The following is an 18043-nucleotide window of genomic DNA, read 5'->3' on the forward strand; positions in this document are numbered from 1 at the left end:
GTACAGATCCGGCACACTTACCATCTAGCTCCCATCAAATTGCACAAGCATGAATAGGTGCTGAGCCATAAACTTCCCACTGAAGGACATTTAAACTAAACTACTTTTCTGTGAAGCAGACAAGAAGCACTTGTTTAAGCTTTGCCTCCTGCTCTTCTGCAGAGATGAGACACATTCCATTGAGTAACAGAGGCTTTTACCCTGTTACATTCATCTCAGAAACAGCTCCCTGACCATGGTCCAGCAGCAGCATAAATATTACTGTATATAACACACATCTGAAGACTCAACCATATTCCTTATGCTTGATCGAAGGCTGCATACAAAAGCAGCAATACATTTTTGCGTCCTTTACGCACTATTATGTGCAATGATTTACATAGTAAACCAGAAATAAAATACAAATGTGGACTTAACTGCCACAGAGAGACCTGTTTAGACAGCTCTTACACAAAAATAAAAAAAACGTGGACAGAAATTCGAGCATCCTGCTTTAAAACAAGCCTTTAGTTTGTCTTTCCTGTGTGCAGCTACAATCAACCAAGGGCACAAATAACTGGATGTTTCCAGCCAGCTGTCTGATTATACTCACAGATCAAATAATGACACATCTAAATCTAGTTATTTTTACTTTAATTCATGGCCTTTGATATTTCAGTGCAATCTTAGACTAATCTATTTGTTTTTCCTCAGTGAGGAGTTTTATCAGAAATACACAATGAATAATTTCCATAGAAATTCAATTTTTTCCTCTAACTCCCCTTTTTATTAGCAAGATGTTATATGATAAAGATTTTCCACACCTCTTCCTACAAAGAGGCTTTGTCTTTCTCTGGCCTTACTTTACCCAGATTTTCTCAGATAGCATTTAATTTATCATTACTATCTTCACTGTCTGCATCCCGGACTAAACCCTAACAATACTCTAACATATTGTAATATGGAAAGAAAAATGCCTCAAGGCAGCTTGAAACTGTTCTCTTCTCTGTCCACACGCCACTTTTCTCTATTCATCTTCATAACTGGAAATCATGGTAGTAGCTTCTGTCTTTTTCAGCTGAATTTATCACTGAAAGAATTGCTCAATAGCTAATCAACATGACAAATTAGTGCTATTTTTGCATTTATTCACATTCCACCTGAACATGCTATGTTAATTTACCATAACACAAGATGACAACTCACAATATTGGATATGCTTTATTTTCATCTACTTCCATTTTACAAAAACACTGCTGGACACTACCGAGAATACTTCACGCTGGCAGATTCTTACCTTGGGTTGCGATGTAGTGACTTGGTCTCTGATATCCCTAAAACAGCAATGTAAGTTGGTTTGAGTACCATATTACTAACAGAAAGGGGAAAATACAAGCATAACGGTACTACAGAATTCTTATCTCTAGACAAAATTTTTAGAACAAACCAATATTTAAGAGCAGCATGAAGCTCAAAACCTAAAAAAACGGTTAATACTGAAAAGGTTTGAATGATAACAGATAAAATGGAAATAAGAACATCTGACTTGAACAGACATTGCAGTGTACCGGGAAGGAGTATTCTAGAGGGGTCCCTTGGCCTAAAAATTAGTTCTCTATTGATATTCTCCCCCCAGCCAAATACATTATTTGAGATTTTGTAAAACTTGTCTTTGCCACCAAATTATCTCAATAGTTCATCTGTGTTCCCAGCTTATTTGATATGGAAAAGTACACACCGTTTGTTTTCTTCTAAACAGAGCAATTGCAAGGCACAAAGAGGTATGTACTCGAGCCATAACTAATGGGAACAGAGCTGGACACTGCGGTGTGCGTACAGAATCGAGGTCCTACCGCAGTGGATTCTTCTGAAAATATTTTGTGCTACTGCACAAAGTGCACATCAGTTATACTGGACATGATGCACAGAAGTATATACACATACATATATAGATAGATTACTCTACACAACTAAACCTTTCCAGTTAGTTGGGTCTCTAGTAGTGCTATCGGTACTGTACAGCATTACTTGTCTGCATGCAAACTACAAGACACAAAGCTGCTGCCCTTGAGGAAATAATTCAGAATATATTTTGACCAGTGCCAGCAACATTAGCTACAAAGAGGAAGGAAACTTGAGTATTGCTGGTGGGAAGACAATACAGAATTCAACAATGTGCAAATAGTGAAGAAATAACTCCAATTATTTTCTAGGTTACAGTTTTATTAGGCCACTTGATTCAAGTATCATATTACAGGGGAGCACAAGTCCTTGGATTCCTGGTATTCACAGGGCGCTATTAAAGTGAAGGATTTCGATGTACCCAAGGAGTTTATATCCTTTTCCACAGACTGCTTCATTATCCTATCTAGAGTGAGAGCACCTTCCTCTGGGGCTTATGAAAAAAACTTCTGAGTATCTCACTCTTGGCTTTACAAGAGACCAAAATTGTATCAGATGGCTCAAAAATTTCTCCTGGAGTCCTTAATATCAAGTCCCAGCTTCAAATTATGCAAGTGGAACCTGTGCTACACTGTTTTAAACTCAGTAATGCTTTCCAGAAGAAGGTAAAAGTGTCACTTTAAAATTGCAAAGTGCCAGTTTTAACTTGTAGCTTTCCTGTCTGGTTATAATGAGATTAAATTCACTCCTAAATAAGAGAAACAACATCCTCAAGGTACTGGATATATTACAAATCTGGGAGAGTTTTCTTTTTTAAGGCCCCAGGCAAAGTATCACAGGCCTAACACTTCACACAGACGGCCATGTTAAAATATCAAAATAAAAAGAAAGCAATATACCTGGAGCTAAATCCTTATATCCTGGAAAGTTGAGAGGGTCTTAAATAATTTAACAACTAACAGTGGACAGGAAAAATTAGTAAGGTGTAATTATAAGGAAAGGTAACCAAAGCCATGTATTTTAGAAATGCTTGTACTGGCTATTCCAGTATCTTTCAAATTACTTTGAATACAACAATTTATTTATTTCTATGGTGTTAATTAGGTAAAAGTTGTATTTTGTTAATCAAAACACCTGGCAGAATTTGTTCAGATTTCCTGTTTATACCAATTTTTTTTAAGTTTATAATTTAATTTCTATTTTAATCAAAGTCTGGAGTTTCAAACTTTAGAGGCTTTCTGCAGTAATGAGGAAATTTCTACTAAATTAAAATATTTTTATCTATCTATATACGTGTATATACTTTGTAATACCTAAATTAGCACCTGAAGAGAAACGTCAGCTAAATATTGTTTGTCTAAATCATTGTTAAAAACAAACACCACCCCCCTGCCAAAGGCCATCATCCTTCCCTTTTTGCCAAACATATATTAAGACTACTTCACAGGTACATTTTCAGACAACTACAGTACAGCACACTATCCAGCTTCTCACATATAAATGAGAAGGGGAAAAGAAAAGCTAGTCGCCAAAATCATCATAAAAAAAAAAAAAAGCAAACAGCAAATTCTCTTTAACAGACAGGTTCATCTGAGGTATGTAACAATATCTAATAATATTCAGAGCTATGTTAAAAGGCTAAATTATTTTTTCAAAACAGATACAAAAAATATTCACACAAAAGGAAATTTTTAAAGGAACAGATGAGAGAAATTAGATGAGGCATGCATAGTTATCAACTGATAAAAATAGAAGAGGAAATTAATTAATTACAATATCTATATTACATATTTACAATAGGATGCTGTTATTCACATATAGTGGTACTTACATCCCTGTACAGCCAAATCTACAGCCCAAACCAAAGTCAGATGTGAAAGAAAGCACAACAATGTCAGTGAGTACTAGGACGTAGAACAAGGAAAGTGTACATTTTGTTCTTAATAAAAGAAAGCTTTCAATAACTTTGTAGGCATAACATGCAATAGTTTCACATAGAGAAGCTGGTAAATTGAGAGGGAGAAAGCTGTGCAATCCACTCACATCTATGTAGTTGGCATTAATGTAATCTGAAGATGGGTCATCTTCAACAGGTTGCAAAATCACCCTGGAGTGGTCATCTGTAAAAACCAAGTGGTTACGGTGCCTTTTTGAAGTGTGATTTTAAGTAAGATTTTACGGTAAGTCATCTAGAAAAGCAAAATCGGCTGGCACAAGCACCTCACCATTTACAACCCTTAAGTAGTAAGCGTTTACACAGAATTACAAAGAACCAGTTTGTCTGAGGTCTCCAATTACTTCAAAAACATTCACTAAACTTCATTAAGTTACCTGAAAGGTATCACACTGTTACACATGGTTAAAAAGACACAAAGAAACCAGGTTACTTGCTCAAAGTCCCTTTTAACATCAGCTCCACTGATGGTAATCTAGAAAAACAAAAATCCTGATTACTGTTTCCTTATTTCTGACCCAGCCTGCATAAGTTCATACTGAGACAATAAGAAAACCAAGGAAGTCACAACATAGAGGTTAACAATGCACTTGGGATTTGATGAAGAGGTAACTCTACACGCACTTCTCCGGTAGCTTCATTCCTGCGTGTTCAATTGCATTTGTAAAACAGTAACAAATTGCGAATTACAGAATTAACATCCAAATGAGTGCTAGCTTGTCGCTGTTAACATGCTTACCACAGCTTGCACAACAGAGATGCAAATGTGAAATTCAGTCTGAGTTATAAAAGGAAGAAAGTTGAACTGTGAAGGACAAAAACATGCTGGAAAAGGCACTGTCCTCCTCGTCCGCTTGGGGTATTAAGCAGCACGCCACTGGAGACTTGTAAAGAAAGAGAGAACACGGCACAAGTAACACATGACTACAGCTATATCGCTCAAACCAAGCACACCGATACTCACATGCTATAATGTTTCCATAGCGGTTCTTTGTTCTGTTTTGATCCTTCTTAGCGACATCCCAAGAAGCTGACTGCCCCTCAAAGAAACTCTATAAATAAAAATGTTCCGAAAGAAAACATTCTGACCATTAATTTATCTCCAAAAATAACAGTTTAAAAGAACTGCCCTACCACAAAGTCAGCTCAGCTTTGCTCGTCCACTCTGGTCACCCAGGCGGGACCATGGTGCAGAAACGTATCTAGAGAAGAAGGGAGGCCCTCTCCCTCTGACTGCTACAGGTCAAATGGGCATGTCACTGAGGGACTCCAGAGGGATTTCAAATCCTGGAAACGCTGGAAGGCTAAACTTGCTTGGACATACTTGCTATGGAGGAACAACAGTAAGCTGTGAAAGCACAGGGAGACCGACCACCTTTCTTACAAGGCACCATAATATACAGCCTGCTTACTACAGCATTACATTGCTTTCCTCATATTGCTTAGTAAAATGGCTTTTCTTCCTACAGAACCCTCAGGAAGCCTACTCTGCCAATGTTTATTGTTAATGTTAGTTTTCCTCATATCCCTCCCTCTGGCCACTAGCAAAATTATTCTACATTTTTAAACCCTTCTTAAGAGTTTGAAGTCTCAGAAGTGATAGAAGCAGCTTTTATTCCTCCTCGGCTTTTTCTTCATTGCCCGTAGATATTGTACAGCTGTTGCATGTCTATGCTATTCTTTCCTTCCAGATGCTCTCTTATCCTGATCTGGGTAAGTTACCTCCAGAAAGTACACAGTAGCCATGGAAACAAAACTTTAATGTACATTCAGAAGCCCAAGCCCGGGCAAAGATGTCGTATATGGTAATAGAAGCAGCAGCAAGCAGGAAAGCACCTGATGTGGCACCAGGGACCACCCTCCCCCCAGCACTGGTTGACACTTGGGCTCAGCCCTGAAGTTAGGCAGAGCATAACAAAGCGTATTTAAGTAAAAGAGAGGAAAAGAGAATATTCTTTTAAAAACCACACATTTATTTATTCCAGTGATTATGTTACAGTAGAGACAGCTGCAGAAAGGAGAGAAGGTTGAAAACTGAGTCAGAAGAGATTACTTACTCAGAGAAAACTCATTTTAAACCTAGCTGTATTGCAAGTGACCTTGCCATTACCATTCCCATCTTTACTGTGTGTCCTGCCTGATACTCTAATCCCAAAGAATCACAACAGATTCAGAGATCAGAAGCAAAATGAATCTGTACTCATCTTCTACATCCCGTGCAGGGAATTTTTTGCTTCATTTTAACATTAAAGTTGTAAGTAGACATGCTCAGGCAGGTCTAATTAGAACTTCCAAGATGTTACTACCCTCAGCATGTTTTCACTACTTCTTAGCTGGAGTTTAGTCCCAGTATTGTCCTACTGGGATGCTATAATAAATCATGAGAGTGCTTCCAGTCAGTGCTTTGCGCAAAACCAGCCAGGTTAAATCTTTAACCTAATCCAGGATATCTGCACTGAAGGTGGCTCAGAAAGCTCACATAACTAATTACAGCATTTCAACTAAAAAGCAGCAATAAAAGGGTGGCAACTTCTTACAGTATGTTGAAAAAATTCAGCAGGGCACATGTTCTTATACCCTAGGGAACATACGTAGTTCTTTCTCCAGGCATTTGTAAAGGCTCAGACCATTAGACTACTTCACTATTTCACTTTTGGGTTACATGCATAGGAATCTTATGCCTGCTTATTTTTCTCTGTTTTTCACTTAAAACCATGACATTTAGTTGCATCCTTTTGCAATGCAATGCAAACAAAAGGATGCCCCTTTCAAAGGGATTTTTCCTAGCAAAAATCCACCACTGAAGATCTCACCTCATACTCCTCTTTAAATCCATAGCTGTCAGAGGTCTTCATCAGGTTAATATGCTGCAGGAGATCAGCCACCCTGATGGCAGGGTGCAGCTGCCCAGTCTGGTATGGGGATTCTGTGCCTTCGCAGAGGTAACGAGGGACATCCAGGAGCCGGCTGGACTCTGCTGTTGCACTGTGGTTTTCATCTGTATTCACAAGAAATCAATGCGTTAGGTACCTGCAGAGCAATAACACCTGCTGCTACACATATCACCATCTATTTTCAACGTCTTCCTTCAAAAACATGTCTAATTTCTGAGAATGCAGAGCACTTACTCTCAAGCACATAAACACTGTGAAGTACATAAAGGAATTTAACTGCAAACACATACAAAAGTTTGCAATCCTTCATCCCGCAATAAAGATGTCTGAAGGGCATTTTATTTGAAGCTACAAAACTTTATGACGTTAATGTACATGGGAACTCCAGCCTCTATCACCTAAAGTAACTCTTTTAATAGCTAATATGTATCAACAGCAATACTACACCTTAAACAATAAATTAGAATAACTCTGTAGTGGTATCAGCACATCATTTGTCTGAAGCCAACAAACAGTAAATTGAGATCCCAGTAAAAAAGAGAAGCAATTGCGTTACTGCTTCAGAACACCACCTCCATTTAGGAAGACGAATCAGCACTTCAGAGTGGTCATTTTAACCCAGGTATTTTAGTAGAGAAATGAAAATGTTGAGTGTGCTGATTTCAGCTGCAGTTTTTGCTCTGTATAAACAAAGAAGTATCTACTAATGCCCTATGCTACACCAATCCTGTTATCAAAACCAAATGTCAAAACGGCATGAAGTGATTACATTTTGTCAATCCTTTCTGTGAAACAGTGTTTGTTTGTGGTTTTTTTTGGTTGGTTTTTTTTTTTTTTGGGGGTGGGGGGGTGGGGGTGTTGTTTGTTTGTTTAAATTAGCAATCAGCAGTTCAAATGAACTTAAAGAGATAAAAAAAAAATCTAATTGAAGCCTTTTTGGAAAGTACCTACTGAAATTAGAATTGGATAGCTGACCCCTCCTACACTTCTTTGAAATCAGTCTACCGTCTTCCTTGCAAAGGATTCAGATTAGGAAGTAAAACACTCTAGGAAAAAAATGAACACCTCAAGGGTTGTGTTTTCTACAGTTCGCCAAATGCAAACCCCATTAATGCTTTCTGAAATGAGATCTCCTAGTAAAGACTAGGAGTAAAGACTCTTTAAGCTGTCACACAAGTTGCTAATTTCAGTACATGCATGCCTCACTAAACTGCTTAATAATGTGAGTGGCATGCAGCAGTCACTTTTTATTGTAGTGTAACCCATATTAAAACATACACATTCTAAACTACTTCAGGATTTGCAGTTCTCCCCATTCCTCGCAGAATACTTACCAGTAATAGGCACTTTAACCCATTGAAGCAGCAAAAAACAGTGAGTGAACAGAACATAAGAAATTTATTTCAGGACTATATTAGAAAATGACTAAAAAAAATGTCATTAAAAATTGTTAAAGCTTCACAATAGGTAACAATGAAAGCCATTTTAAAAATATAAGGGCCACATTATTATGCCATCACTGAAATGACAGGGAGTTGAGAAAAACAAAATTGTCATACTAACTTAGTGCTAATGTACACAGAATGGAAAGTAGCATTAATAACCTATACAGGAAGAAAAAGGAACCTGGTACAGCTACAAATAAGAGCTTCATATAAATAACATGTTCTACAATGTAGTGCCCATAAAATTTTGTTCATCTCTAAATAAAACAGAGGAAAACTGTTTGGTGATGCTGGGCCAAGTGAGAGCTATGTGGAGATAGAGTAGGCTGAATGGTCTAGTTCCAATGGAACAAGATTGCAGGTGGGTACCCAACCCCTTCTCTGTGGTGTGTCCAAAAGCTCATCTACTTCTCTCCACTATTTCAGTCCATGCCATGAAAAATATTACTTCTTCCAACTAGCATTGTTCTGCTTATTCCAGGAGACTGTCATGCCCAAAACACCATTACCAGTAGATGGAAATGCAGACAGGAACTATTAAAATGTTCTTCAATTAATTCCTTGCCCTTGCTGTGCACAGCTGCCTGTATCTGCATCTGCCACAATGTAGTGGCAACACACTGACCTTTGGAATATGCTTATAGCCTGAATGAGCTATTAGGAATAGCTTGACAAGTATCACCAGATAGTATCTCTGTAGCTTGTAAGTGCCTGAAATGAAGCTAAAAGAGACAAGAAGATCTTAGAAGAACTTCAGGAAAACATCCATTTTTTATAAATCCATTGATTTACTTTCAGTAAGTATTCAGAATTACTGAGTCTAACCCTTTGCTCTTTCAGAGTCATCTATTCCACCACCCCTCATAAACTTCTTAAACCACCTGGTTAGGCTTCCTTGGACCCAAAGTGGAAGGCTCCAGCATCTAACTGCTCTGATGGTTATAAACTTTCTAAGACACTACTGTAGTCAAGAGAATGGCATTTGCAACATTATCAAAAGGAAATGGGCAGAATATGACTTGATAAATCTCTTACATGCTGAGTATACCCAGCCTGACAAAGACCAAAGACTACTCACAAATAGCAATTTGCTGTTGGTCTCAGAGGACGCTTTACATGAAGATCTGCAAAGACTCCTCCTGGGTATATTTTTATCAATATTTTTACCCACAGCTCGCACAGTGGGATAGAAAATGCCCTGACAGTACGGGCAGAGGGCACTGAGTGGTAAAGCCTCACACGCACTTCACAAGTACAGGATCAGATTTCAAAGTTATCATGATTATTTGGGAGACAATGCAAAACTCAACAAGGTGCATTAAACAGTGAATGCAACATACTGTATGTAGGAAAGGGAAGTCAAATACATAACTACAAAATGGAGTAATGGACTGAGTAATGATAACTGGGATTTTAGCGGGTAACTCAATACAAATCAGCAATATGAGTGCAATAAAAAGGACAAAATACAGTTCAGGTAGCAGGAACGCTACAAGTAGGGCATGGAGGTACCTATTCCATTCATCTCAGCATTGAAACAACTTCTAAGAACTGTATGTGATTTGGGGCACCACTATTTAAAAATTCAACCTATGAGTTGGAAAGTGTTTAGAGGAAAAGAATGATAACAAGTTTAGAAAATGTCAGCTACAAGACGCGAGTGAAAGAACTCAGTTAAACTCAACTAGAAGAGAGACAACTGAGGACACATAAGCCTTTTGATGGTTAAAAGACTGTTTTAAAAGGACAAGAGTGACTCAGTTCTCCATATTTTCTATGAGTGTCTCAAAAGCAAATGTCTCAATCCATAGCAAAGAAGATTTAGTCTAGATTAGTCTAGTTAGGAAAAACTAGGAGTGAGCAGTGCTAATACTCAGTCGTAACACCCACTTAGTAGTAATTAATATTCAGAAAATTGAGCTTTGGGTCCCCATTAACACTAATATGCATGTGAATTTTATTTTTACTTAGGAGAAGTAAGGCACTGGAACATACCACTGCAAGAACAGAATTCTCTTCACTATGAATTTTTAAAACACAATAGACAATCAACTGCCGGAAGAGTCCGCATTATACATATAATGTCTCATCTCAAAAAAAGAGGAGGGATTAAATTGCCTCAGGTCCCTTTAAGCTTTACTTCTAGGAATCTAATTTTCAGCTTTAGTTTATATTTATGTCCACTTCTTGATACTTGTCTTTTATCCTAAACCAACCTCAGCAACTGACTGAAACTCAGTACTGCACATTGTGTTTCTCAAACCAAGAACTCGGGCACAAATGATACTTTTATCTTTGTATTTATTTTTTTTTTTTAAACCCCACCCAATACATGCATTTAGTGTAGATGCAACAGAAATAAGCAGCTTGGCCACTCCCAACATCGGTTCTTTTTAAAGTAGGCACAAGCTGAAAAACTTACTAGTTAAGGTCAATTGAAATATGTAATTAATATAGGTATATGGGAATATTTGTACAGAATTTACAAAGTTGTTTCTTCTTGGATATTATGGAATTTTTTCACTTTTCTATTTTTCTTTTAATTCTTGTTACTTCATTAGAAAATTGAGCTTTCTGTGTCAAATAATGCTAATAAGGATCTGAATTTTATTTTTATGTATCTCAACAGAGGTCTAGTTTCACATGTCAGTTCATTGGAACTCAGTTTGAACGCTCTAGGGAGAAAAGTTTTAGTATTTTCCATTTACCTATTTCCTTATTTACTCTTCAGTTAGCATGGACTAGGAAAAACTTCCTAATGAGAACATAAAATAATTTTTATTCTAAAAGCAGTGTCAGTTTAATTCTGAATTGATAAACTGAGTGTAGAGTTATTTCCTGACAACAGCATAGCTATCTCTTACATAAAAAAAAAAGCTGTTTCAACGTTCAGCCATGCAAGGAGATGAAACTCATGCAGGAATGGATAATGAAGGACTAGGGTCCTCACCTAACACAGCTGTCGGCACAAGTGGATCATTGGGCACTGTAGGAAAACAAAGCTCATGAAGAAATACATTACCCTCAATTTGTGTATTTTTATGAATAAAACCAATATACTTCACAATATAACCAAATGATAACTAAAACCCATTAATTTTGTTACAACAGAAAACAGAATGAATACACAGTTCCAGAAAGCATCCTGAATAAAAGAGGAATGAAAGGCAATGATTTTGGACTTCAGAAATGTAATGATAAAGGCAAAGAGATTCTTACTGAAATGAAATAAAGAATCCATTACATGCAATTTAGTTTATGAAAGGGCTCCTCTTTCACTATAGTTCGGTTGCTTCACAGTAAAGATTCACTTTCATAGAACCAACTCTTTATTTTTAAACCCATTCTCTCATGTACTTGAATAGCTCATCTCAAAAGAGAATGGTATTTCTTTAAAGTCTTCAGGTAATTAAAAAAATATACATATTTACAGTTAATAGCTTTTTTATGTGCAGTGCCAAAGATATTACTCTTAATGAGTAGAGCAAAATTACAGATATAGAGATGCAGATGTTCAAATGAAATTAATAGAATTAATAGAATTAAGTTATCACTAGAACTGTGCAGAGACAAATGTAGTTTTGGGCAGGAAATGGCAGAATCCAAAATTTGTTTTTGTTCCAACCTGGAACATAAATTTAAAATATCAACAGCTCTGTGACAAAACTGAGCTCCCGTTCTCAAGCAATCTGTCTAGAAGTTTGTTGCATAGCAGGAAACTCCGTAAGCTTGGAAGGTTCTTTGCTTCAGCACAGATGATGGTCAGGACTGAATCCTCCAACACCCAAAAAATCAGATACTGGAAAACAGTGATGCCATACTTCTTTGCCAACCAACTAGGACAGCTGTGGTGGCTGGGGCTCATGGGCTCTTGACATCACGTCAGGCTACTTGGAAAACTGTCCAAGTGCCTGGCAGCCAGGGCTCACTAATAGCCCTGTAGGTTCCTGATGGGTACTTTCCCTGGGATTCACCATAACTTAGTCCAAAACAAGCTGTCTTTGCAAACCTGCCTCCACAAATTTCAACACCAATAAGACATCAAACTTCGGAGAACTTTCAAATGACTCCAGCCAAAACTGTGGAGAAAAACTCACCGGCTGATATTAAACTCCTATTTATAATTGGTTACGAGACACTTAAAATGTTAGCGCACCACAGTTTGGTAAGCTTCAATAAACTGAGCAATAAATCCTCCTCCAAAATCCATTTCCCTTATAACAATCAGGAAAGAACTTAAGAGCCTTAAGGGGTTTATTTTGCTCAAGCATGGTAAGCAGTATTGGGAGGCAAGAGAAGGGAGATGGAGTGCCATTCCCAAAAGATGGCAATTCAGAAGCGGCTCAAGCTGCCCAGATCTGTTCGAAGCCAAGCCACAAGGCCATGTGGCTCTGAGAAGGTCAGCTTCCCGCCAGCTCCATGGCAGAACTGTGTCCCTTTGTTAAATCAAAACACACTAGTTTTGAGATATTTAGAGTCTGCCAGTGGAGTATCTTGTCTTTGTGCAAGGCACAGTGCAGATGCTAGCAGGCAAGCATACTGGACAGTGCTAGTTATAATTCAGACACTTAACAGTCAGCAATCCAAACTGCCAAACTTTGTAAAAACCAGACAGTTGGAAAATCTACAAAAAAGGGATACAAATATAGAGCAAATTTGCAGATACATTAACAAGCTTGTTCCTAAACTTCACAAACAGCAATGAAAATTGTCAATGTTTCCTTCTGTTATAACATTCTTACTGCCAAAAGAAAGAAATTAATTTGGACTTCATATTATTATTCATTGCAGACATGGTGTTATGTTGTAATATTTCACATGTTGGTATTAAAAATCCTCATGATGGAAAACTCAATTTCAGATTTTAATTGAGATACTCTAGAGGTGTAATATTTTCCCTAGGACATGTATCAATGCATACTGAAGTACATGTAAACATTTAAATAATTGGTCACATACCAATAAGGATAACATAAGAACATCTCTACTCAACCTGTGGGTTTACCAGTGTTTCTAGAAAACCTGGAGCTTACAATAATTTTCCTTAAAGAGTATAATTGTTTTCCATGTTTCCAAATTCACCTGCACTCCAGAAAATCTGCCACTGTCATACTTACATCTGGGGCTGAAGTTATGAGAGTCCATAAATGTGATTGAAAGGGGATCCTCTGCATGCAGGGTGCTCTGGTCAGCGTAACTCCGATCCATTGCATTCACCATGTGTGTCATCTCCTGGCGGGTGGTCCCCATGGCATCCTTGCGCTTCTTTGCAAGTTTGCTGCCCAGCCAAAAAAAAACAAACACCCAAACCACCTTAATATTTGATGAACATTGATGTCTACAGTAATCATTATCTACAATCCTGAGTGACTGAAAAATTTGGCTGATTTTCCTGTGTACAACTTTTCCAGAGTGAAATTGATAAAACTCCGCACCCTGCTATGAAAAAGTCACAATTGTGTGTTTTCTGTACATACACAAATGCTGTAATAGAAGTGCTAGCTTCTGTACCCTGGTGATATTTTTTTTTCCTGCAGTGTAATTACACTAATATAAACAAATTACAGAATATAATTACATTTTAACTGAAATGATAAATAACAAGCATCTGCGCATGCAGTTTTATCAACCATCTCCATTTAAATCGTGTTTTGATTTCATAAATGGATAATTCATTCCCCTTGCTTGCCTTGTTAGGAAGAAATTATTTAACCTTCTGAATTACTTTGTTAGGCAAAACCTCTATGAAATAACAAAAGAAACATAATTATTTAATACGGATTCATATTACCTTTTATGTTAAAAGTTGTTCTTCCCATTCAGTACACAAGATACAACATGATACCATACTTTGTTCCCGACACTAAACTTTGGTTCTTTAAAAAATGAACACACACCTCCTCACTACTCCATCCTTGCATGCAGTTGGGAACATCTTAAATTTTGACATTAACAGTCTTACACTCTGAATGTATCACAGTTAAACAGCAACCTAATCTGTATGACTAAATCCCCAAATTAACAGCCAATGCCCTTAAAGTGCACGCTTCAGAAATATATCTTTATGCTTTCCTTTTGACAAAGAACTTGAAGTGATTTTCACTGTCTCCAAAAGTCAGACGGAAGCAGATAATATATTTTAATTATCAGTTAAAGTCTACTCCTCTTAAAGCATATATCTCAAGTAATAAGAAGTATGCAGAGCAGCATGAAGTGCACCTTGGTTCTGCAGGAACCTCTGACATATATTAGACTGTTCTGAAATCTCCTTGTTTTCATCTGAAGTTGTGACTGCAATATAGTAGGTAGCCAACCTGCTTATTTGGATAAATCTGACACCAAGTGGGAGAGGCACAATCATCATTGAAAATACCGGGTTCTTGAAAATGTATGTTTAAACCATAGCTTAGCTTCACAAGCTTTTTCTGCATAAAATATCATCAAATGTCCTGTTAACTCTTTAGACAGTTTTTATCTTACGTTTTTCTGACTAAACAGACTGCTTGTTCTTCCTCTATTCTCCAATAACTTTTGATATTCTGTACTGCATTCTAATAGTAGATAAGAGGAATATTAGTGTAAATTACCCATCCATTTACCTGTTAAGTCTTGGGAACATCTACCAGAAAAGACCTACACCACTCTCTAGGGCAGGAACACTTCATGTTGTTTCATATTTAAGAAAATGTTAGAGGACTGTTTCTTAATAGTCTTGGCTCACAGTAAGGGACCACAAAGTTGGATATAGAGGGACAAAGCACTTTGGAAAATAACAAAGATTCTTTCACCAGACTCATCTCCTTATGTTGTTGTCCTGTCTACTGTCCACTCCACCCCCCACTTCCCCCCCCTCCCCATTTACAAATTGATTAGTTGGAAAATTACTACTCAATAATGCCCTCACTACAAAAATCCCAAAGGTGGTCTCTATAACTATCTTTTTTTTTTATCAAACCCTTGTGGTATGCATGAGGGTTCTGTGTGTATCAGCTGTTCAGTAAGAACTGAAAAAAAACCAACAGTGACAGTGGGATGCCCTCACTAAAATGCTTTATTTTATAAACTTACTCCAAAGATTACTTAAGAAAAGCTGGTTTAAAACAATACTCTGGTCAAACAAATGAAGACCATCAGAACTTCCAGAAGTGAAACTGCTTGAGCTTTATAACTCGTTCCCAATACTATCAAAGCTTTCACAAAACCGGCATTGCTAGTTCAAACTGGTTTTTTAAGTTTCAAAGCCTTTCAGTCACTATACTTCAAAGTATTTCAGTCTCTATACACTAAAGATCACCTTTTTCTAGCCACCTCAGAAATGGAACAAAAGACTATTACATCTCATCTCTTGACTATATTAAGCCTTACTTTGAAGCATCAATTTGTAATCGAACTTGCTAGCTATGCTAAATAGATCAACAGCTATTAAGACTTTCAAGCGATTAGCTTATTACAGTAGCTAGTTTCTTATGCTCTGCTTCAACTCCTAAAAGGGCCCATTGTGCTGTAGCACCGCAACCCAAAGCTGCTGCGAAATGGGAGGACAGCTTTATTGTTCAACAGCACCAGGCTCCCTCGGGGTTTGACTTCTTTTTCCTTTCCTCACTCAGCCAAAGGCACATACAATCTATGCTTCATGATAGTTAAGCAAATGGTTAGGTTAAAGTACTCGAGGCTGACAGAAAGCTTAAATGATTCTCATTATCTGCTAAAGGATCCAGTTGGGTGAACCTGTGCAGGTGGGTGTTTCAGTGGGAGCTGGAGGGGAAAAGTGCTCCATCATAGGATGAAACCGTGCGGTTAATTATCTTGAGCTGAAGCAAATTTAACAAGGAAATTATAATTTATCACAATAAGCTGGAGAATGGCAGATAGCTAAGCCAGCTTAGCTTTTTTTTTTAAAATATTTTATTTTAAGTTTGTTTAAAGAAGTCAACTAATCTGCTTAAAAATGTGGAAAAGCATCATCAGACACCACCAGTTCATCAAGGCACTTGAGTACACTCTTAGATCCCCTCTGAAGTCAAGGGCTTTATGCATTTATTTAAAATTAAGAACGTGTGTAACTCCTTTGCTCAAGCACAGCCAAAACTGCTGCAGACCTCACAAAAACTCACTTGGTCAAGATGTATAAAAAAAAGTCAGTTTTGCTCGTGCAAACCAATGTCATAAAGATCCACACTTTAAAATGTATATGCAAAGCACCTCACAAACAACAAATGCAGACCACTTCACAAAAAATATTTCTCTGAATAAAAAAAAAGGTTGGTAGTGCAGAGGCAGATGGGTTGCTCTGTCACTTGTAGGGCACAGACCTATTTTTTAAAGGTTTGGCATCTGTCTACGATCCGCGTAGGAGAAGTAGTGCATAGGATCACTCCTGAGCTGATATGTTAGGAAAGAACAATTTGTGATTTACGAGCACAGTTCCCTAGCCAGGAAATGGGAAAAGAGTTTTTTTCTGTAGTGTGATGTGTCACTGTGAATCATAACGCAAATAAATTATGATTACAATAAAGTAAAATGATAGTTATGGGAAGAACTGTAGCAAAAAGCAAAAGTCTCAATATACAGTTAGAAATACAATATCCCTTTAAAAAAAAACAGGGTAAGAATAACATGAACAATGATACAAGCAATTTTTCAAGCCTGAGGATAAAGAAAAGTATCAATAAAAGTTCAGGAAAATTATAGAGACTGTTTTTTCTTTTTTAAAAAGGGATACTGCATCTTTAAAACATGTAAAATAGTAAGTCACCCATATTCTACTTACAGATAGTAGGAGTAAGAATAGTAGCTCCTCCTGGCAAGCAAATCACAGACAGTGGAAAAAGAGAAGCAATGGTGAATGAAAAGCGTGACTCTGTCACATTCAATAAAGCAGAGAAATGTGCATTTAAAAAAAAAAAAAATTGAAAAAATTATGTTTCTTTGGTTAGCATTTCAACTTGCTCATGCACAAACTAGCCTTACTTTGCCATGCAATTAAAAAAAAATACACTAGCATATAAAAATGATTTGTTTTTTAGAAAGATCACTTGAGAAAATTACATGCTGAGATTTCATTTATTGCAAAAAATTTTGAAAATTAAATGGATTGTGTATTTTCAACATGCACTTCAGCATAATATAGTGATTACCACCTAGATGTCATGACAAATGAACAGCTGTGTACAAATCTTGTGCAGTAAATAGGCTTTTTACTTTTCAGTTACAAAAACTAAAGATTCCATTAATAAATACGTTTAATCAGGAAACAAATTTTAGGTCATTCATTTTAACATCTTTATCGGTACACAGGTGTATACATATATGTTTGTATGTGTACTATGTGTAGCTATATGAGTACACACATTTTAAAGAATGCACATTTACAACAGATATGTGTGTACTGACATATATACCACACATTTCCTGAATGCAAACATATGCTTTCTATTTTAAAATCTTACAATTGGAAATGCTGATGTAGTCATGCTAAGCATTAAAAACATGGAACGTAAACAAATGGAAGGAAATGAAGGACATTTGGCAATAGTCCAACAATGACTTTGAAAATAAAAATGGCATTGCTTGTTAAAGATGCAGTATCCCTTTTCTTAGCTGGTTTGATTACTCCAGTAAAACTCTGTAAGAGCTGTTAAGAGCTTCATTTGGGAAAACTTCAAACCAATTTGTACAAAATGATCAGGCAAAGCCTAAAACATCTCAAGCTCATGAACAAAACTGCTTAGCACTCCATTTTTCAATAAAATGTAATGTTGGCATTTAATCAGTTTGAGATAGTGATGGCTGTGCATACGTTTTAATAAACCAATGAAAATGCGGAAACCATTGTTTTATCGACTTTTCCATGTAATAAGCTGTGGTCA

The 18043-nt window shown here is 37.0% G+C and overlaps 1 protein-coding gene across 1 annotated transcript in view; it reads right to left on the reverse strand.

Moving 5' to 3' along the window:
* PTPRK (protein tyrosine phosphatase receptor type K) overlaps positions 1-18043 on the reverse strand; it is a 412271-nt gene that overhangs the window by 17260 nt on the left and 376968 nt on the right. Inside the window, 9 exon segments of the mRNA XM_037391780.1 lie at positions 1277-1313; positions 3713-3730; positions 3925-4001; positions 4800-4887; positions 6649-6833; positions 8064-8075; positions 11125-11160; positions 13292-13452; positions 16945-16974. Of these exon segments, the coding sequence (XP_037247677.1) occupies positions 1277-1313; positions 3713-3730; positions 3925-4001; positions 4800-4887; positions 6649-6833; positions 8064-8075; positions 11125-11160; positions 13292-13452; positions 16945-16974 (644 nt within the window).

Source organism: Falco rusticolus, chromosome 6, assembly GCF_015220075.1.
Source record: "Falco rusticolus isolate bFalRus1 chromosome 6, bFalRus1.pri, whole genome shotgun sequence".
NCBI lineage: Eukaryota > Metazoa > Chordata > Aves > Falconiformes > Falconidae > Falco > Falco rusticolus.